Source organism: Doryrhamphus excisus, linkage group LG2, assembly GCF_037039965.1.
Source record: "Doryrhamphus excisus strain RoL-2023G ecotype Guam linkage group LG2, RoL_Dexc_Guam_v1.1, whole genome shotgun sequence".
In the NCBI taxonomy this organism is placed as follows: Eukaryota; Metazoa; Chordata; class Actinopteri; order Syngnathiformes; family Syngnathidae; genus Doryrhamphus; species Doryrhamphus excisus.
In genome coordinates this window covers 24,912,080-24,933,676 of record NC_136358.1, presented here as the reverse complement: position 1 = coordinate 24,933,676, position 21,597 = coordinate 24,912,080, and the positions used below count along the sequence as shown (strand labels likewise).

The 21,597-nt window shown below is 42.8% G+C and overlaps 2 protein-coding genes across 2 annotated transcripts; one reads left to right on the top strand and one right to left on the bottom strand.

The window, feature by feature from the left end:
* Positions 1-876: 876 nt before the first annotated feature.
* Positions 877-4,250, bottom strand: nrbf2b (nuclear receptor binding factor 2b). Its single transcript, XM_058061746.2, has 4 exons — positions 4,036-4,250; positions 3,179-3,263; positions 2,521-2,561; positions 877-2,154 (listed from the first exon to the last, which is right to left on the bottom strand). The coding sequence occupies exons 1-4, from the start codon at positions 4,126-4,128 to the stop codon at positions 1,462-1,464; spliced, it is 912 nt and encodes a 303-aa protein (XP_057917729.2). The 5' UTR covers positions 4,129-4,250; the 3' UTR covers positions 877-1,461.
* A 247-nt stretch (positions 4,251-4,497) lies between these two features.
* LOC131109589 (NHL repeat-containing protein 3-like) lies at positions 4,498-8,387 on the top strand. The gene is made up of 3 exons (XM_058061748.2): positions 4,498-4,915; positions 5,008-5,207; positions 6,613-8,387. Exons 1-3 carry the CDS (start codon positions 4,663-4,665, stop codon positions 7,207-7,209), a joined length of 1,050 nt encoding a protein of 349 aa, XP_057917731.2. The 5' UTR covers positions 4,498-4,662; the 3' UTR covers positions 7,210-8,387.
* Positions 8,388-21,597: the final 13,210 nt, after the last annotated feature.

Sequence of the window (21,597 nt, the reverse complement as noted above, 5' to 3'; positions counted from 1 at the left end):
AACATTTATTTTTTTCATGTATTTCTATCTTCAAAATCCACTCATATTTCCAGCAGGATTCATTTGTTGCTAAAAACCTTGTTGTGTTTGGTTGTTGTCTGTTTTCACAGGAAATTTGTATTTTGCAGTCACTTCCACAAGCCGCCACCAGATGGCGAGCTTGTAGTAGTGACTGCAATATACACATTTGATCCACACCCAGAAGCTCATGACCATAGGGCAGGGTGGGAACATAGATGGACCAGTAAATGCAGAACTCTCGCTCTTCATCACGTTGGTCTGGTACAGCTGCATTACTGCAAACACTGTGTCAATCCAGATGTTGAATTCACACCCCTACATACTTGATCTCCTTCACCTGAGGAGGTGTGCCCTGACAAGACATCACTGCTGGATAATCAATAATGATCATTTTTTTGGGTGTGGGCCATTATTTCTAGTGTTACTTTGCATGTACATTTCACTGCATGTTACCATTTGTTCTTTTGAGAATACCATCCATGCATCCATCTTGTGCTTATCCAAGGTCAGGTCTCTGGAGCAGCAGCCTAAGAAGGGAATCCCAGATTTCCCTTTCAGCAGCTCCTGGAGCATTCCCAGTCCAGCCGATAGACAAGATCTCCCCTTTGCAAACATGTGCCAGTGGTCAGGTACCATTGGTTTGATTTTGGCATTGAACTGATTTTAACTTTCAGCTGATGTTCCTCCAGTTACCATAGCAACACAGACACAACCCCAGCTTTCATGTTTTTAGGGAAGTAGTACCTAAACTCCAGCCTGGTTGAAAGGACCAAACCATACACGATCCTTGCATGTTTGGTGTGAAGTTGTTGGTTACAATATGAACTTCATTCAACATAGCGCCGTAAAGCTCCATAGCATATACGAATATGACTTTATTCATCTCTTGACACAAATCTCGAGGACAATATATAGGAATATGCGATACAGTCAAAGGCAAATTCCCATATACTTCACATTTGTTCCATCCACCTGGTAGGGAACATGATTTATCAGGTTATTCTTCATTACGTTGTAGATGATCTCCCCACATCAGTACCGATGCATTTTGGGGGCCCCCTGTTGTGATGACCGAGGTGGAGAAAATAAGAATGAAAAGTCGCAGTAAGTAGTATCCTGAGGGGAACATGGCTCCCGGCTTAGCTGGTGTACTGTGAGAGTATGTGCATCGGCATCGATGAAATATACGTGAAGTTCTCGTCAGTGGTCTACCTGAGGGGCGCAGATGCAGAGCACACCGAGGACTTCTCTTGTGCTCGACATGAAGGAGCAGCGTTCTCGGAAGGTTCTGCTGCACATCAGTGGTAGAACTTCAACTTGCTTTACCTTTGTTCTTTGATCGTACATTTTGAATGTCGGGTCGTTTGGCATCCGAGCCAAGAAGCATTTGTTAAGCCCCAGCATCTATATGTATGTGTTGAAAAAAAAAAAAAGTATTCATCACAGTTTATCTTTGTCCAGCAGCTCCTGTAGTTCATGCTGGATGTCTGCCGGTAGCTCCAGAGGAGGCAGGTCATCCAAGCACAGATCCTCCTGAACCGGCATCTCCAGCGGGGGCAGCTGCGGGATGGCTATCTCCTTTCCTTTTCCTGTACTTTTCCTCTGCTGGCCCCCCGCTGCCGCCACGGGGCTCCCGGCTTGAGGGAGCACCCAGAGCTCAGAGCGCTCCACGAAGTCTGCGCCCTCCGCTCGCATTCGGGCGTTTTCCGATTGCAGCCTCTTGTTCTCGGCGGTGAGCCGCTGGTTTTCATCCATCAGATGGTTGACCAGGCGCCTCAAGTCTTCTATGGTGGTCTGTTGTTCTTCCAGGCGAGTTTTGTCATCTTTAGTGGTCTTAGAGCCAGGACAGGGTGTCAAAGATTGGAGGCTTCCGGCCTGTCGAGTCTGAAGCTGGTAAAGTAGGGTGTCGTATTCTCTCTCCCTCCCTCCTCCACATTCTACAGCCGAGGAGCCGTGGGGCTGGCGCTGGCCCGCTGACCGGGACAGCGTGAGGACAGTCGGGCTACTCGATGGCGCTGCCGTTTCAGGTCGAGCTTTGGTGGCCTCCCGACGCGCTTCCCTCTTCCAGCGCTCTTGGATAAGATGCTGCTGTTTAATATGACTGTCCCTCTGCAGCTCCATGGACACACGAGCCTGCAGCCACAAAACAGCAACACTACAGTCAATAGTGGCTGTAGCTGAAGACCATGGACCGCTATACTTTGGTGTGTCAGCCTTTTCACAGTCAGCCATTCCCTTCTGGAGGTAACTTTTTACTCATTTTGCACATTTATTTCAGCCCCCCAAAAATCTAATTAATCTGAGGAACATTTGCGTTAATTATTATTTATTGTTGCTGTGACTTACCACCACCGTGAGTATGGTGTGCACACTGTCCAGTTCTATAAGAACCAAGTCCTGATCTGTCCTCGGTCCAGACAGGTCTAAGCAGTGAGGCCAAAGCCCAACATAGTGTTGACTCCTAAAAACATAAAGAAAAACAACTAAAAGGGGGCTCACCTGCTTACAGTCTGTTGTCTTCATCGCTTCTGTCAGAAGTTCTACAAGAGACAAAGCAGGTTCAATGACACAGTGAGGCAAGCTCAGGGACGTTGTTGATGCACGCTACATACGCTACATTGCTACGTGCACGCTATATCCTGCTGTTGAGGGAGTATATGTAAAAAAATCCACGCTAGGCTCGTACCAAACGCACGTCTGCCGCCTGCCGGCTGTTTCTATGGCTTAAAAGTGCTAGAATATAATTTCATCCAATCATCATGCAGAAGCCAAGAGACATTTTTCCAGTGCATCTTTAGTCAATTAAATGTACACACAGCAGTACATATTTTGCCACTTTTTGTGGACATTTTAAAGATGAAGCTGAGCTTCTTCTGCAGGCTTAGGACAATCGCCACTGGTTTACATAGTATTGTGTTTTACCGCCTGTTAGTGCAAAGAGCGTGATGCTCACTGACAATGTGCACGTTTTGTGTCAAATAATGACGACAGGCACGTTTATTCTTCCTCCCACCTGGCCTTAACCATGAGCAGGCATTCTCAACACACTACTGTACTTCAAAATAACTACAGGAAATGTATACCAATTCTCAACCACTCTTTGTGAGTGAATTTTGCTACTAGCCTGTCACTGACATAAATGAGTCCCAGAACCTACCTGCTGCTTTCCCATGGCAAGAAATCGCCTCTTCATACTTTCCAGCAGCAAGCAAGCGATCCGCCTTCCTGCACTGCTGATGGGCCTGAAGAAACACGCACATACACAGTACATGCACGTGAACTACAGTCATAGATAAAGCAGATAATCAATTGCAATATGAGTGAGTCCAAGTTGTAGAATTCATGCTTCAATTTATCACAGCAAGCAGCAAAACAGCGCCAGACCATCAGCGCCACTACCACCACCGTATTTTACTGCTTTATCTACACTTTTATCAATGTGTTAAAATACTTCGTGGTGAATAGCTATTTTAAAACACTGTGTAGTGTCTTAATTATTTCATTTTGACTTGAGGGTTAAACTCCTTCTGAAGCCTTACTAATTTGTCCCGAAAATGACGAATCTGCTAGCGACTAATGATTAACATATTTACACAAACGCATCGCTGTTTCTGGTGCAGCTGTTCAATGCAATCAGTTGCACTTTTGTTTCAGGTGGAACCGTGGCGACAGAAGACGCCATATAAAAGCGGGGTTTTATTCAGTTTTGGAGTTTTTATATTTTTTGAGGGGTGGGGGTGCTATCAGTTTTTGAGTTTTTGTACTCGTGGCTAACACAGTGGTCAAAACTTGTGCATTGTACGTACAACTGCACGATAAAACCCCCGTAATGCGGAGGACGATACCATTATATAGGGATGTTTTGTAGAGTCAAAGCCAGCAGACAGCAATACAATGAAACACGACAATAAACAAGAGTCCCGCTAATGCCCTGTGAAGGGAGGCTAATGTAGCTTACCTTTGCAAACTACAGTAACGTTAGCATGTTATTGCAACATCATGACCGAAACTTACCAGATTGAGCGGACTGTCAACGACCTCCATGCAGCCAATTCTTCGATGGTTTTCACTCCATGAAGGGTGTCCCTGTCCCTCATGGACTGTCATTCGAATTGGGACAGAAATCTGGGGGTAAAAAAATAACTATAAGACATTTACTGTCGGTGGCACTGTCGCCTCCACCGACGAGGCTGCGTCAAGACGTCGCGACGTCATAGTTACGGAAATCGGAAGTAGAAATATTTTCCCCAAGAAAATAAGACGCCGAATATAATGCATAATCAGTATTTTTACGTACAGGGTCTACAGAGAGGCTTTATATTCACATGTGTGCTTCAAATGTGTGCTTTCCTTCTCTGGATAAAAAATTAAATGTGAGAGGATTGAATATTTGTATTCGTGAAGGCACTGTATTTTGTGTTTTTTTAGAGGAAATAGCTTATGAAAACCTAGTGAACTTGACGCTAGTATGTTTACGTCGTGGACTGACCAGGAAGTGAATTGTAAATACACGCCAACGATCACATTGGTCATAAATCTTTACGCGGTGTATGTAACGCTTTGATTATTTTTTTCGACGCAAACTGTGCATCGTTATCCAGTGTTTAGTTTATTGTTTTCTGTAGCAACGTCACCGCATCAATGAGCACTAGAAGCCATACGTGTCTGATAATGACAGGTCTGGCCTCAGTAGTCTTCCTCATGATGGTGTTTTACGGCGTCTTTAGCCCCCAGCAGGCTAGCCGTTCCATCCTCAGTCAGGACTACCAGCTGCTTGGTAGGCCGTTGTACAAACTGGACCTGAACTGGCCCAAAAACCCTGAAATGTTCACTGGGAATGTGTTTGGAGTGGCTGTCAACCAGTATGCGGGTGTGGTCTATGTGGCACAGAGAGGTACATCTTGACCATAAACACACACATTTACCTCATTTATTTTTATTATTATTATTATTATTATTAATGTGCTGCTGTTTGCTCCTTTTTAGGTGATAATGTGCCCAAGGTGCTGGTGTTTTCATCAGAAGGTGACTTCCTCATGTCCTGGAACACAACCACCCTAGAAATGCCCCATGGTATATTTCTAGCAGATGCCTTGTCAAACCCGACTATCTGGATCACAGATGTGGGGACTGGGCCGTATGGTCACAGCATCAAGCAGTACTCGCCATCGGGGAGGCTCCTGCAGGTGATCAATCCATACCCTTCTCTGCCCAGGATGCTTTCATTGTTGTTGTTGTTGTTGTTGTTGTTGTTGTTGTTGTTGTTGTTGTTGTTGTTGTTGTGTAGGTCACAGGGGGTGACACGAAACACGATACACGAGATTGGGTGGAGACAAAAGAAAATACAACGAAAAAATATTTTCAAAATCTTCTTAATTTTTTTCAGACATGCATACTATGTTACATTAATGTATCTCACATATACACTTACAATACAATACACTTACAATATCTCTTTATATACTTACATATATTCATTCATTTATTCATTCATTTTCTACCGCTTTTTCCTCACGAGGGCCGCGGGGGTTGCTGGAGCCTATCCCAGCTGTCTTCGGGCGAGAGGCGGGGTACACCCTGGACTGGTCGCCAGCCAATCACAGGGCACATATAGACAAACAACCATTCACACTCACATTCATACCTATGGACAATTTGGATTATTATACTTTTATTTACCCAGACAAGCAATTTAAGAACAAATTCTTATATACAAATGCAGCCTGAACAAAGAGCAAAAGCATTTTAACGGGAGAGGGGAGTGCTGAAAATAAGAACAACGTTATATACAATTACAAATATCAATACAGTAAATATGTACAATACATACAATACAAAAGCATCAAACAACAACATTAAAGCAATGGGATATGGCAATAGGCTTAATTAGCAAGTGCATGTATATATATATATATATATATATACATACATATGTATATATATACATGCAGCATACATACACACACATATATATATATATATATATATATATATATATATATACACACACACATACATACACAACACCTCATTACTACACGTGTCTGAAAAGGAGCAGGAAGAAGCAAAGCTTATTCAGTCAATAAATGTTTTTTTTTCCACACATATAATCACAGAATCTTACATAAGACAAAACAACAAAAAGAGTGGGAACATCGGACACCCCAGCAACACCCCAGGACTAGGACCAGGATTAGACATAGACTTTCTTTATTGTCATTGCACAATAACACAGCAGTGAAATTGCCAACAAAATGTTGTTGCCGGGCTCTCGTGTAATAATAAATAATAAATAATAATGTGGAGAATAAATAGATTACATCAAATATCAAATATAATTACAGTCTACTAGTTTTAATTTCTACTATGTTACCCTGCATTGCTCTTTGCAAGGCTAAACTCTGAGTGTATGCTAGTGGCCCCGCCTTCAATCCTGTGAGCTCCCTATCAAGGCAGCCAGCGTCCCCTTAGAGAAGATTTAGCGCCATTTTTCCACTTGCTTCAGACCCCCTAGCCCCCAATCTCATCAAATCTATTTTGAAATACACCAAGTCCAGAAAGTCTTGTCAAATGAATTCTTGTATTTGTCAGGTGCTCGGTACACCCGGGAAAGCCGGCTCTGGGCTCAACCCTTTGCAGTTTGACCAACCAGCTGAGATCTTCATCCACCAATCTGGAGAAATGTACATAGTGGACGGTGACGGCGGGATGAACAATCGACTCCTGAAATTGTCTAAAGACCAGGAAGTGTTGTGGGTGCACGGAGAAAAAGGACAAGGGCTCGCTCAGTTCTACATCCCCCATAGTGTAACGGTGGACGCCGCTCAGAGGGTCTGGGTGGCTGACCGGGGTAACAAGAGGATCCAGGTCTTCAACTCCCTTACGGGGGACTGGCTGGGCTCTTGGGGAAGCTGCTTCACTGAGGATGCGCCTTACTCAGTCCGCCTGACCCCGAATAAGAAGTACTTTGTTGTTGTCCAGCTAAATAGCAATCAGATTTCACTCCTTGAGGCGCCCCCGGTGGGGTTGATCGGCCAGTGCAAGGTGGTCAGTGTGATTCAAATGGCCGACGACGTCAAGCCGCACCTGGTCGACTTGGACCTCAAATCAGGGGTGTTGTACGTGGCCGAGATTGGAGCCCAGCAGGCGCAGAAGTTCATCCCTTTCAGCCTCGGCGGGCTTTTATAAATCAGACATTGCCAGATCATCGCTAGGTAAGCTCAAGTGTCTTCATGTTTTTCAGTGTTTTCTTTCAGAAGGAAATATGGGAATGAATATGAAGTTATTATAATGTGTAACATTGTACCATGTGTCACAAATTATGTGAATTTAAAAGCATTTTCTCATACTTTCTCCAAACAAAATGACCGTGGTGACGACTCATCCAAGAGGTCACAAAAGACCCCACAACAAAAGCTATGTAGCTTTGGATTTTTTCTCCCTTAATAATAATAATAATATAATATTCATTCATTCATTTTCTACCGCTTATCCTCACAAGTGTCATGGGGGGTGCTGGAGCCTATCCCAGCTGTCTTCGAGCGAGAGGCGGGGTACACCCTGGACAGGTCGCCAGCCAATCACAATGAGAGCCATTATCCAAACAAAATGACCCCAAGAGCGCGGTGACGACTCAGCCAAGAGGTCACAAAAGACCCCACAACAAAAGCTATGTAGCTTTGGATTTTTTTCTCCCTTAATAATAATAATATAATATTTATTCATTCATACCGCTTTTTCCTCACGAGGGTCGCGGGGGTGCTGGAGCCTATCCCAGCTGTCTTCGGGCCAGAGGCGGGGTACACCCTGGACTGGTGGCCAGCCAATCACAGGGCACATATAGACAAACAACCATTCACACTCACATTCCCCTTAATAATAATAATATAATATTCATTCATTCATTTTCTACCGCTTATCCTCAAGAGGGTCGCGGGGGTACTGGAGCCTATCCCAGCTGTCTTCGAACGAGAGGCAGGGTACACCCTGGACTGGTGGCCAGCCAATCACAGGGCACATATAGACAAACAACCATTCACACTCACATTCATACCTATGGACAATTTGGAGTCGCTAATTAACCTAGCATGTTTTTGGAATGTGGGAGGAAACCGGAGTACTTGGAAAAAATCCACGGGGAGAACATGCAAACTCCACACAGAGATGGCCGAGGGTGGAATTGAACCCTGGTTTCCTAGCTGTGAGGTCTGCGCGCTAACCACTTGTCCACCGTGCAGCCCCATTTTCTCATACTAAAAAAATCAAAAGATACAGAGGACCACACTGATATTTTAATGTTTTTTTTAAAAATGTCATTTAATAGGGAATTAGAATTTGGAGGTTCCACTGTATGTCATATGTTCAAATTTGAATGATTTTTTTCATCTTCAATCATTTTGTAAACTTCAAAGTTGTTATTATGATAGATTGATGTTCAGGAATGTACAAGGGGTCTAATTGGTGTACGTGCAGATGTAAATATGTATTGTGGTGGTCAGGAAGCAGCTACTGCCATCGGGACGTGCAATAAGCCAGGCCTGTCTGTTGTTGAGCCTAGAAAATGCTAGTCATAATGCGCCTTCTGTTGAATGTACATTTACATGTGTTTGAATTTGAATCATTCACCATGTAAATCACTTCTGCTCATGCATTTTTATTGAATTTAATGCATTTCTTTGAATGCATTTTGTTTACGTTGAGTGCCAAATAAATGGTTTGTATCTCCTGTAAGTCATAATTGACATGCTTTATTTGTGAATGTTCCCTTTTTTGGGGAAAGTAAAGTATATGTTTATGTATGTTCAGTTGTTTTTTTTAATTAAAAATTCTGTCTGTCGACATGTGTCCTGAAGTCAAATGGAAAAAAAATGTCATTTTGATGTCCATCCGATCTGAAAACGTTGGAGAAGGCCGGCACTCCATTGTGTCATTTCGACTTCTGCCACATGATGGCGGTGTTGTCCCATTGACAGGAGTAGGTGGAGTTTCGCCTGCTGTTGTAAGTACCGTTACTTATACTTATGCTTTGTTCTTGCCTGAAAATATGATGTATTATTATTTATTATCATGATATGTATTGTGTGTTTTACTGGGAAATCACTTGTGATGCAGGTGGTGTAATGAAGTGTTAAAAGTAAAAATAAAGGTAATGTTATCAGGGCCATCACAATGGCTATAAGATAATTTTCCATATCCATGTCATACTTCAATGTTTCAGATCATCAAACTAATGTCAATATTTGTCCATGACAACACAACTCAACACAACATGCTGTTTTTCAAGGAATCATTTTATTATTATTTATTATATTATTGGCTGCACGGCGGTTAGCGCGCAGGCCTCACAGCTCGGAGACCAGGGTTCAATTCCACCCTCGGCCATCTCTGTGTGGAGTTTGCATGTTCTCCCCGTGCATGCGTGGGTTTTCTCCGGGTACTCCGGTTTCCTCCCACATTCCAAAAACATGCTAGGTTAATTGGCCACTCCAAATTGTCCATAGGTATGAATGTGAGTGTGAATGGTTGTTTGTCTATATGTGCCCTGTGATTGGCTGGCCACCGGTCCAGGGTGTACCCCGCCTTTTGCCCGAAGACAGCTGGGATAGGCTCCAGCACCCCCTGCGACCCTCGTGAAGATAAGGGGTAGAAAATGAATGAATGAATAAATATTATATTATTATTATTAAGGGAGAAAAAAATCCAAAGCTACATAGCTTTTGTTGTGGGGTCTTTTGTGACTTCTTGGATGAGTCGTCACTGCGCTCTTGGGGTCATTTTGTTTGGATAATGGCTCTCATTGTGGTTGGCTGGCCACCAGTCCAGGGTGTACCCCGCCTCTCGCCCTAAGACAGCTGGGATAGGCTCCAGCACCCCCGCGACCCTTGTGAAGATAAGCGGTAGAAAATGAATGAATGAATGAATATTATATTATTATTATTATTAAGGGAAAAAAAGATCCAAAGCTACATAGCTTTTGTTGTGGGGTCTTTTGTGACCTCTTGCATGAGTCGTCACTGCGCTCTTGGGGTCATTTTGTTTGGATAATGGCTCTCATTGTGGTTGGCTAGCGACCAGTCCAGGGTGTACCCCGCCTCTCGCTCGAAGACAGCTGGGATAGGCTCCAGCACGTGCCGCGACACTCATGAGGATAAGCGGTAGAAAATGAATGAATATTATATTATTATTACTAAGGGAGAGAAAAAAATCCAAAGCTACATAGCTTTTGTTGTGGGGTCTTTTGTGACCTCTTGGATGAGTTACCACTGCGCTCTTAGTGTAATTTTGGTCAGCCAGCCCCTCCTGGGAAGGCCCAACACTGTTGCATGTTTTTTACTGTTTGTGGTTAATGGCTCTCACTGTGGTTGGCTGGAGCCCCAAAGCTTTACAGATGGCGTTAGAACCTTTTTCAGACTGATGGAAGTCAAATAATCTCACTTAAAGGAGTCTGGTTTTCACCGAGGTCCTTGTAGGTTTGGATTTCTTTCACACACTTTTTCACACCAAAGTATGCATCCTTGTATTAAGTATCTGTACCGTGTATGTAAACGCTAACCACCAGTGCATATGATGATGTTCTCAGTCATGGAGAAGAGGATGCCACCATCATATTGTTGTGGTCGGTCCGTATGTTCAGTCACGCTAATTTTATGCTCTAGTTAGACAAAGTGCCGTTAACGTTCTCATATAAACGAGATTCCGTCTTCTTGCTTAAAAAAGACTTTCTTCATGGATGTGAGTCACCTCCATCGAGTGGCGGCCAAATCTTCCAAAAAGAATCCTGTAATTGTGTTGGATGTTTTTGGCCTGGAAAAGAGCATGACCTCCTACACATCTCCTGGTGCTTCCCGCAGGTACCTGACATGCACGTCCTTTTGCTGATGCTCAGGAATGCGAGTGTAGGAGTGGGGCCATTCTGCACACCAGGATGGTCCCACCGACACAGAGTATCTCCATATCAGAGTACCTCGCACTTTTTTTTTGCTCACAAGCGCTTCCTTTTCTTCACACTTCCACTTTTCACACAGCCTTTGTTGTCCCCCTCGGCTTCTCTTGTCGGCCTCGTCTTCTATACTTTGTGCCTTGTTGGCTCTTTTGCTGACAGACTCCAGCTGGATGTCATAGCAGGGAGAATGGCGGCAAGTGTGTAGGTTGGCCTTTTTTGGCTTTCTGTGAGGGGAAAGCCCACACAACACTCCCACACACCTTCTACACACATACACACACACACAAGAGGGATTCCAATGTCCACCAAGACCACATCCTGGTGAAAGTTGTCAATTTGTTCAATTGTGTTTGGGAGTGGAGGGCAGTGTTTTTCTTTAAAGAATGGAGCTCCAGCTTGCTAACTGTGTCATTGTGACAACAAGTTCCTTTAAACAGTTGCTTTTGGGGTGTCCAAACTTTTTCCACTGAGGGCCACCATCCATCTGGTACTTTTACAATCAGTAACTGTTACATTTGTTCACTTCCTGCTTTCCTAATATAGTTATATGTATAGCACATCATGACTGGTTGGTGGAAAAAAGTATTTATTCTTCTTTGCATCGCTTAAATGTTGCACATCATCAAAGAAATGTAAACATTAATCAATCACAACTCTTTTTTTGTTTCTTTCATCTTTTTCAAAACAAAACACACTTTTTCAATGAAACTTTTCGTCATTAAGGGCTAAAAAATCCACACATGTCTGTCTCTGTGTGAAAAATTGTCCGCCTTGTTACAACATAATTTAAGTGAGATTATTTGAGTTCCATCAGTCTGAAAAAGGCCATTTGTAAAGCTTTGGGACTCCAGCCAACCACAGTGAGAGCCATTAGCCACAAACAGTAAAAACATGGAACAGTGTTGGACATTCCCAGGAGGGGCCAGCCGACCAAAATTACACTAAGAGCACAGTGGCAACTCATCCAAGAGGTCACAAAAGACCCCACAACAACATCCTACTCATTGCAATTTTATTCTCATTTTCTGGCACGTCTTAATAAATGTATCTGAAATGTCATGTATAAAATTGTAAAATAAAAATTTAAATTTAATTAAGAAAAAAGGTTATAATCAACAATAAAAAGTCCTAACTTTACGAGAATGAGTCTGTAATATTATGAGGAAAATATAATTTTACTAACAAAGTTGAAATATTAACTTCCATTGAAGTACTGTATGCTCAGTTCATTTGTGTACTGTGAAGCGCCATGAGTTTGGTAGCATTTGGCTGAGCGCATATCTCAAAACACCTCAATCATGTGGTCAATAAAGACGTTAGGAATGCCATATTTACCGTAAATAGGCATTTATCAAGCTGCACATTTGGGTCTGGAGGTCCTGTTGTCCTGAGTAAACCATGAAAGAACGGTTCCACCGACTGCTCGCCAAGTGACAATCAGACAGGCATCTCCATGCTGAGGCAGACGCAGGGGGGCCACAGGACACATCATCTGCGAGCTGGGGATGGGGGGGGGGGGTACGGTGTCGTCGTACTCACAGCCTCCTGGAAGATGGATGGCTGTGCCAGGACCAATGATTCCAAAAGAGGGAGAAAAAGAGCAAAGTAGTAACGTTACAATCAAAATGTCTACACACATATGCATATATGCAAATTATGTATATTGACAAGTAAAAGTAGTTTGACGCCCCTTCTGTAACTGAAATAAAATTTCAGACCGAGCTAAAAACATCGACACACAAACGAGTTACCGATGTTAATGCATTTTTTTTCGACAGCCCTAATTATAATTATAACCCTTTAACTCCAAAGCTGTCTCCGGCGACATGATTTGCAGTTTCCTATTTATAAACTACCGTAAGTCTTCAACCATTGGCGCAATTAAAATAATAGCAATGGTTTGTGAAACTAAAGACTTTGTGTGGTAGATGTTATTACCGTAAGAAGACAATACCAAGAATACTTTGATGCAGAGCAAAGTACTCCAAAAGTACTTTTGGTGTTCTTTTGTGTTTGCCATCTTTGTCAAAACCCAGGAGAACGTCATCTCAATTTCAGTTTTGTCAAGAATACATGTATCATGATTCTCATGAACTGCATACCTGAAATAAACGAACAAGTTGAATTGACCCGGGGACAAAAGATATATAGAATTAAATAACATTTTTTGTTGTTTTGGGGGTTTTGGGACCCCCCAAAATGAGCAATTTTATCCACAATAATTCACTTACTACTGTTGTGTCAAGAACCATTCATTCATTCATTCATTTTCTACTGGGTTGCTGGAGCCTATCCCAGCTGTCTTCGGGCGAGAGGCGGGGTACACCCTGGACTGGTCGCCAGCCAATCACAGGGCACATATAGACGAACAACCATTCACACTCACATTCATACCTATGGACAATTTGGAGTCGCCAATTAAGCTAGCATGTTTTTGGAATGTGGGAGGAAACCGGAGTACCCGCAGAAAACCCATGCATGCACGGAGAAAACATGCAAACTCCACACAAAGATGGCCGAGGGTGGAATTGAACCCTGGTCTCTGAGACCACCGTACATTTTTATTATTATTATTGTTCAATGGCGTCATAATAAATACAAAATGACCCCTGTTCATTGAGCCAACTGAAGATGCGGAATAATGATGAGAGGGCGTATCTTTCCCCCGGCAGAAGTACTGCATCAGTTCCTGTCCGTGGTTGAACATTAACAGGCTAACCCTCCCAGACCTCCACTGTGAATGGGCATGAATGAAGCCCCGGCTCTCGGCTGCATCCTGTGGCCCTGCTGAGGCAGGACAGGAGGCTGCCGGTGTGGCATCATCACAGAGCCGTTCAACAGGACCTTCAGTCTTTGTCTGTCTCGATGGGACAAGACAGGAATGACGGCACATCAGCCAAAATGACCTTGTCGTGTAGTTTTATACAGACCAGGAATTGGGGCCTGTCAAGAACTCGGAACAGGAAGCATGGTGGAAATAATTAAAGTTGTGGCTGCTTTGCCCCGCCGGGACCTTTAAGTTTGTTGATGCTCAGCTCCTTTACTGAATTTGAATTATACAGGACCCTCATAGACTCAGACCCTTTGCTGATAGATGTAAGGGATGCATTGATCAATACTGATATCAACCAGCCATAGATCAACACTGATATCAACCATTTGTAGACATTTTGATCAGATGCTACTATGTGACTTTTGTCTATGGAAAAAAGCATTGTTCGGCACTAAACGGTTCTTGGATGGTTGGGAGACGGTTTTGGTACCATTCTTTAATCATGGCTGTCTTCTGAGGCCAAATTGGGAGTGAGCAGCTAGCCCGTGAATAGAATACCAGAATACAGAATACCAGTCCGTCCCTGATGGTTTTCCCGGGGAGAAGTGGCATCAATGCACCCTTGTGGACATCAGGCTATCCACCAAAAGTCTTGGGCGCTGTGTGCCAGCAGATGCACTCACGCCTGCTTTCGGAGACTTGCTGGACTTTCTTGGGCACCCTGAAACCTTCATCACAACAATTGAATCTTGAAGTTCTTAATGATCTGATAAATGGTTGGTTAGGTAACATCCTACTAGGAGCCCTGCATCCTTGCCTGTTAAGCACTTTTTATGCTAAGTAATGGGTTGACTGAGGAAAAACAAAGAGTTCAAGCACCATTCCATTTTTAAAATCTGTTATTTTCACTCAATCACTCACTCGGTCATCAGTCTAACCTGTGTTAACTAGAGAATTTCAGCTGCTTCTTTTGTGGCAGGGCTGAAATGCAGTGGAAATGGGACTTTGCATTGAATTGCCATTTTGGAGTATATGCAAATTGCCATTATAAAAATGGAAGCAGATGACAATTTGTGTCATTCTCAAAACTTTTGGCCATGACTGTCCACACGTTCAATAGATGACCCGTTAATAAAAAGTAAAAACTGCAACAATAATGATGTTGTAATAATAATTGTTTTTGTTTAAAGTAAACTACTTTAAGGGGTGCAAATGTATACTGCAAATCCTTAGACTGTATTTTATTTTGGGGTTGTTGGAATCCACTGATGGGAGTCGTCTTCTCGTCTCTATCTCAGGAGGGACACACACAGGCCGTCCATCTCCGGGGGTCTTTGTTCTCTGAAGGGGACAAGACAGGAGCGACAACACATCAGCCGTAATGGCCGTGTCTGTACTTTTTAACTGTAGTCTACTGATGTGCAGAGCTGCAGAGAAAAAAAATCCAAACATGTTCCCAAAGCCTTCCATGTGGAACTAATTGGATAGTTTATCCTTTTCCCGCCCGGCTGAGCTGGAGCCTACCCTAGCTACTGTAATTTTGGTTGAAAGGTGGACAACAATTGTACTGGCTAGTAATCACAGGGCACATATCGAGACACTTCACATTCTCACCGTCACTGAGTGGGAACTGACTCCAATGCTGCCTGTGAGGAAGGCAAGTCAGCCGCTACGACATCAGGAACAAAACCCACGCAAGCAAAAAAGGGAACAGCACTTGCTCATCCTCGCTTGGGCTTCGGAAGCCCGGTGTGACAAAAATACACCACAGGGATGCTCGTCTGCTTCCTGACCACTGACATTAAGCAAGGCACTGAACTCAGCACAAGTACATCACTTTTTGAATGCCAAATATCGATCAATACCGATATTGATGGCATTGTTGACAAATTTAGAGAATAAATGATTAGACTTAGGAGGACTTTGGGTGCCTATTCAATGACAACTCGTAGAATATTTTAACTTTATTTTGCACCATGACATTTATTTTACCCCAACATTTTTAACATTCATTTTCATTCATTCATTCATTCATTTTCTACCGCTTATCCTTACGAGGGTCACGGGGGTGCTGGAGCCTATCCCAGCTGTCTTCTGGAGAGAAGACAGTCTTGTTTATTACACCCGAGTTCAAAGCTGTTTCTAAAGCTTTGGGACCACAATGAGAGCCATTATCCAAACAAAATGACCCCAAGAGCGCAGCGCCGACTCATCCAAGAGGTCACAAAAGACCCCACAACAAAAGCCATGTAGCTTTAGATTTTTTTTCTCCCTTAATAATAATAATAATATAATATTCATTCATTCATTTTCTGGGGGTGCTGGAGCCTATCCGAGAGGCGGGGTACACCCTGGACTGGTGGCCAGCCAATCACAGGGCACATATAGACAAACAACCATTCACACTCACATTCATACCTACGGACAATTTGGAGTTTCCAATTAACCTAGCATGTTTTTGGAATGTGGGAGGAAACCGGAGTACCCGGAAAACCCACGCATGCACGGGGAGAACATGCAAACTCCACACAGAGATGGCCGATGGTGGATAAAGACAAAATAAGAAGCCAAAAAGTTACCACTTCCACACAAAATAGGAGGAGAACTCATTCATTCATCCATTTTCTACCGCTTATCTTCACGAGGGTCGCGGGGTGTGCTGGAGCCTATCCCAGCTGTCTTCGGACGAGAGGCGGGGTACACCCTGGACTGGTGGCCAGCCAATCACAGGGCACATATAGACAAACAACCATTCACACTCACATTCATACCTATGGACAATTTGGAGTTTCCAATTAACCTAGCATGTTTTTGGAATGTGGGAGGAAACCGGAGTATTCGGAAAACCCACGCGTGCACGGGGAGAACATGCAAACTCCACACAAAGATGGCCGACGGTGGGGAAAGACAAAATAAGAAGCCAAAAAGTTACCACTTCCACACAAAATTGGAGGAGAACTCATTCATTCATTCATTTTCTACTGCTTATCCTCACAAGGGTCGCGGGGGTGCTGGAGCCTATCCCAGCTGTCTTCGGGCGAGAGGCCGGGTACACCCTGGACTGGTGGCCAGCCAATCACAGGGCACATATAGACAAACAACCATTCACACTCACATTCATACCTATGGACAATTTGGAGTCGCTAATTAACCTAGCATGTTTTTGGAATGTGGGAGGAAACCGGAGTACCTGGAAAAAACCCACGCATGCACAAGGAGAACATGCAAACTCCACACAGAGATGCCCGAGGGTGGAATTGAACCCTGGTTTCCTAGCTGTGAGGTCTGCGTGCTAATCACTCGACCGCCGTGCAGCCCTGCTCCATTTTATGTTGTGTTTTTATTTGTTGAATTATATTTATACTTAAAAAACAATCCACGGGTTGGAAATGGTCCTTGGTCTTCACTTTGGACAAAGCCCATATTGACTGCGTTGGGCCAAATAAATCCAGAATCCATGCAGGGTAAGGTAAAGGTTAACATAGAAGTAACGCTGTATTGATTGCTGATAAATTATGAGCAGCATATCGATCCAGCGTGACTCCGGCTACAACCGTAAGATAGAAACTCACCAGAGCCCTGAGCATGAATAATTCAAGGCGGAACAAATAAATGAGGATTTAAAATATCAACCCCCCCAAAACGGAACCTCCAAAAACTCCCAGAGATTTCCGTCTCAAATGATGGACTCCCAAAGACACATCATGACTTCACTGAATGGCTATTGGCTGCTAGAATGAACTTATGGGAGGTATTGATCAGGCCTGTTTGGTGCGGACAGAGGCAAAGAACGCCACAGTGTTTTCATCCATCTGCATGTGACATGGGGAACTGCATACGGAAAACAAAGTCTGATGATCACTTAAATACACCATGGGGGGGGCATGGGGCAAATAAATGCAATTGAAGTTGCCTTGTGTTGATATTCAGTAATATTTCTACTTTATTCACTGATATACACTCAAGTCAAGTCAAGTGATGTCAAGTCAAATCAAGTCACGTCAAATCAAGTCAGGTCAAGTCAAGTCAAGTCAAGTCAAGTCACGTCAGGTCAGGTCAGGTCAGGTCAGGTCAGGTCAGGTCAAGTCAAGTCAAGTCAAATCAGGTCACGTCACGTCAATACAGGTCACGTCACGTCAATACAGGTCAGGTCAAGTCAAGTCAAGTCAAGTCAAGTCAACTCAAGTAAATTCGAGTCAAGTCACGTCACATCACGTCAAGTCAGGTCAAATCAAGTCAAGTCACGTCATGTCAAATCAAGCCAGGTCAAGTCAGGTCAAGTCAGGTCAAGTCAAGTCACATCACGTCAAGTCAAATCAAGTCAAGTCAGGTCAGGTCAGGTCAGGTCAGGTCAGGTCAGGTCAAATCAAGTCAAGTCAAGTCAAGTCAAGTCAAGTCAAGTCAGGTCACACCAAATCAAGTCAGGTCAAGTCACGTCAAGTCAAGTCAAGTCAAGTCAAGTCAAGTCAAGTCAAGTCAAGTCAAGTCAAGTCAAGTCATATCAAGTCATGTCAAGTCACATCAAGTCACGTCAAATAAAGTCACGTCAAATGAAGTCACGTCAAGTCACGTCAAGTCAAATCAAGTCAAGTCACATCAAATGAAGTCAAATCAAGTCACGTCACGTCAAGTCAAATCAAGTCAAATCACGTCAAGTCACGTAATTTCAAGTCAAATGAAGTCATGTCAAATCAAATCAAATCAAATCAAATCAAATCAAATCAAATCAAATCAAATCAAATCAAATCAAATCAAGCCAAGCCAAGCCAAGCCAAGCCAAGCCAAGCCAAGCCAAGCCAAGCCAAGCCAAGTCAAGTCAAGTCAAGTCAAGTCAAGTCATGCATCCTCGTGAGGATAAGTGGTAGAAAATGAATGAATGAATGAACAACACCAGAATGTTGTGTTACATTCCGAAACAGGGGTGTCAAACTCCTGCCACGGAGGGCCGAATCACTCCAGGTTTTCTTTCCAGTCGGTCACTAAAGCAGCTGATTTGGATGAAGAACTGATGAACCCTCCTTTGGTTTGAGGGGAGGAGCTCGTCATTGAAATCACCTGCTGGAGAAACGGCTTGGAAAAAGAAAAGCTGCAGTTCTTCAGCCCTCTGTGGACACATGTGGCTTAGTGGGTTGGCTGCTTTGGGTCTGTACCCAACCCCCCTTGTCCTCTGCAGAGTGGTGACACACCTGGAAGGTCCATCCAGGTGTGCCTGACTAGCAATCAGGTGGAGCTGGCATATAGGAGCCAGACAGGAAGCAGTGCTCTCCTAACAACTGTGCTGTCTGCTGTGTGCTCAGACATTTTTTTCAGAATCAGAAATTGTTTATTGTTAGGTATAATCCAACACATACTAGGAATTTATTTCGGTGAAGCAGGTGTATTAAAAATGAAAATACAAAATATACAGTATAAATATATATACACAGTCTGTTTTTTGTTTGTTATTCCGGAAGCACGGTCTGATTATTATTCCAAAATAAAAGTCCAAACTCAGCATTAATGTAACGCAACGAGTGTATGTCAATGAGGCAGTATGAAGAAGAGGTGGGGAGCGAGGAGTGTCGTGGGGGGGTTCACAGTTCCACATGTCCAAAAGGAGTAGGAAGAAGCAAAGCTTATTAAATCCTACCCCTCCATCTGGCACTTTTACAATCAGTAACTGTTACATTTGTTCACTTCCTGCTTTCCTAATATAGTTTAGAGTTTTTTAAATAAAATAAAATTAAATTAAATTAAATTAAATTAAATTAAATTAAATTAAATTAAATTAAATTAAATTAAATTAAATTAAATTAAATTAAATTAAATTAAATTAAATTAAATTAAATTAAATTAAATGTTTTGTCACGTAGCGAAGTACGAGGTGATATGAGCATCCAATGACATAATGTGTACCATAGTAAGTGTCAATATAGTGATATATATAGCACATCATGACTGGTTCAAGACTCTTCATCCTTGTATTTAGCAAACATCAACTGCTTGTATTGTTTCTTGAATTGGCTCATCGTTGTGCATTGTTTGAGGTCCTTACTCAATCCATTCCATAGTTTGATTCCACATACTGAAATGCTATGGCTTTTTAACGTAGTCGTAGCATAGAAGTGTTTCAAATGTACTTCTTCCCTGAGATCATATTTCTCATATTTCTTTGACCTATACGAGTGTGCTACCTTTCACTTTTTACAATTTCGTTACGCCCCTTCTTGCTCTGGACACATTTGGGACGTAATGCTTCCTTTCCCAAAATGACCCTAGTGACGCCACAGCCTCGATCATCTTCCAGAAAAGTCTCCCCATTAGTGAATCCAACGTGTTTAATAACAACAATAATCCCTCATCCTTCCTGGAGCGGATTGAGATGAAATACATTGTTCATCCATCCCTTGGACTTCCATATGAGCGAGTAAACGATATCCCGCTTCATCACTCATTCAAAATCAGGCCTATGTGAGGAAGCACAATCTTATTGGTTAAGGAAGATGGAAGTTGAAATCGGGGCAAAACTAATAAAAGAAATTCATCTAAGAGTACATTCCGATAGTGTGGCACATCATCAGCGCTATCCAATCTCAGCGGGACTTTATCACCATCAGCTGAAGCACGAGGCGCTTCCCTAATAGTTTGGATTTATCCTTCCTGTCATTAGTCAAATCCATTCCCATTGTGTGATGTTATGTGAACTTGACTGGGTAAACTCTGGCCCAGATGAGCCTGAAACCAAAAACCCGACACCCCCCCCTTTCATGGCTAATTGATGCACGGGGAGGTAAATGGAACAACAGGAAGTGTAATTAAATCTCAGCAATCCCCTGCTGTGGTGGTTTATGCCTGTAATATTGTGTTGGCCACGCTCCTCTCTTGTGTTCCTCGCCAATTAAAACGTGCTAAGCAGCATAAATCAAGTTCTACTTAATGCCAGGGTTGTGTTCCAGGCATCCCTAAAGGGGCGCGGGAATCTAATAGATGACATAATTGTGCTGCCTTCATGGCAGGGCATGGCGGGTGCAAGGTGATACGTCGTTCTTTGTTGGCACGCAAGATAACACAAACGTTGGCTGCGGGAATGCAGGTTGGCCGAGGAAGTGTCAGAGAACTATGAAGCGCATGGCGTGAAGCAGGGGTCTCAAACACGCGGCCCGCGGGCCAAATGTAGCCCGCAGGACACTAGTTTGAGGCCCCTGCCTTGATATGAAAGTTTAATGTTAGTGCGGCCCGCGCAAGTTTGATATGGATGCTGTATGGTATCATGTACCCAGAAAAAATGATTACGTTTGATTAATGTTCATGTTAAAGGTTAAATAACTGTTAATAGTTATCCTCCCTATCCGTGTGGAAGTGGTAAGTTTTTGGCTATTTAAGTTTAAAGGAAATAACTTGGAGGCTACCGTTTAGGTCGCTAGCTCTCTAGTTTGCGAGTTAGCATGTGTCTCAAGACCCTGCAGTTGCGCAATATGTTGTAAATAAAAAGAGTATAAATGTGACTATAGTCGTGTTTTGTCATGTCTACAGGGCTCTAATAATGCTTTGTTCATTTTAATCTGAAAAAAATAATTTGTCTACCCACCAACTATATGTGGTTTCTTAAGTTTTTATTATTTGCCGTTTTATTATTATTATTATATTTATTTATTTATTACTGATTGATTGATTTTCTTTATTCTTGATGAAGTTTTTTTTAATTTTTTGTTTTTAATAAATGTTTTTTTTTTTTTTTTGGAAAACCTGATGCGGCCCAGTCTCACCAAGACTTGAGCTTTCTTGAGGTTTCTTAAGTTTTTATTATTTGCCGTTTTATCATTATTATTATATTTATTTATTACTGGTTGATTGATTTTCTTTATTCTTATTTATTTTTCAT

Coding starts and splice junctions, on each gene's coding strand:
- nrbf2b (XM_058061746.2), bottom strand. CDS start 4,128: ATGACAGTCCATGAGGGACAGGGACACCCTTCATGGAGTGAAAACCAT. Junction 2,562..3,178: donor TTGCCATGGGAAAGCAGCAG/GTAGGTTCTGGG, acceptor TGTCTCTTGTAG/AACTTCTGACAGAAGCGATG. Junction 2,155..2,520: donor AGACAACAGACTGTAAGCAG/GTGAGCCCCCTT, acceptor TTGTGGCTGCAG/GCTCGTGTGTCCATGGAGCT.
- LOC131109589 (XM_058061748.2), top strand. CDS start 4,663: ATGAGCACTAGAAGCCATACGTGTCTGATAATGACAGGTCTGGCCTCA. Junction 4,916..5,007: donor GGTCTATGTGGCACAGAGAG/GTACATCTTGAC, acceptor GCTCCTTTTTAG/GTGATAATGTGCCCAAGGTG. Junction 5,208..6,612: donor CATCGGGGAGGCTCCTGCAG/GTGATCAATCCA, acceptor TGTATTTGTCAG/GTGCTCGGTACACCCGGGAA.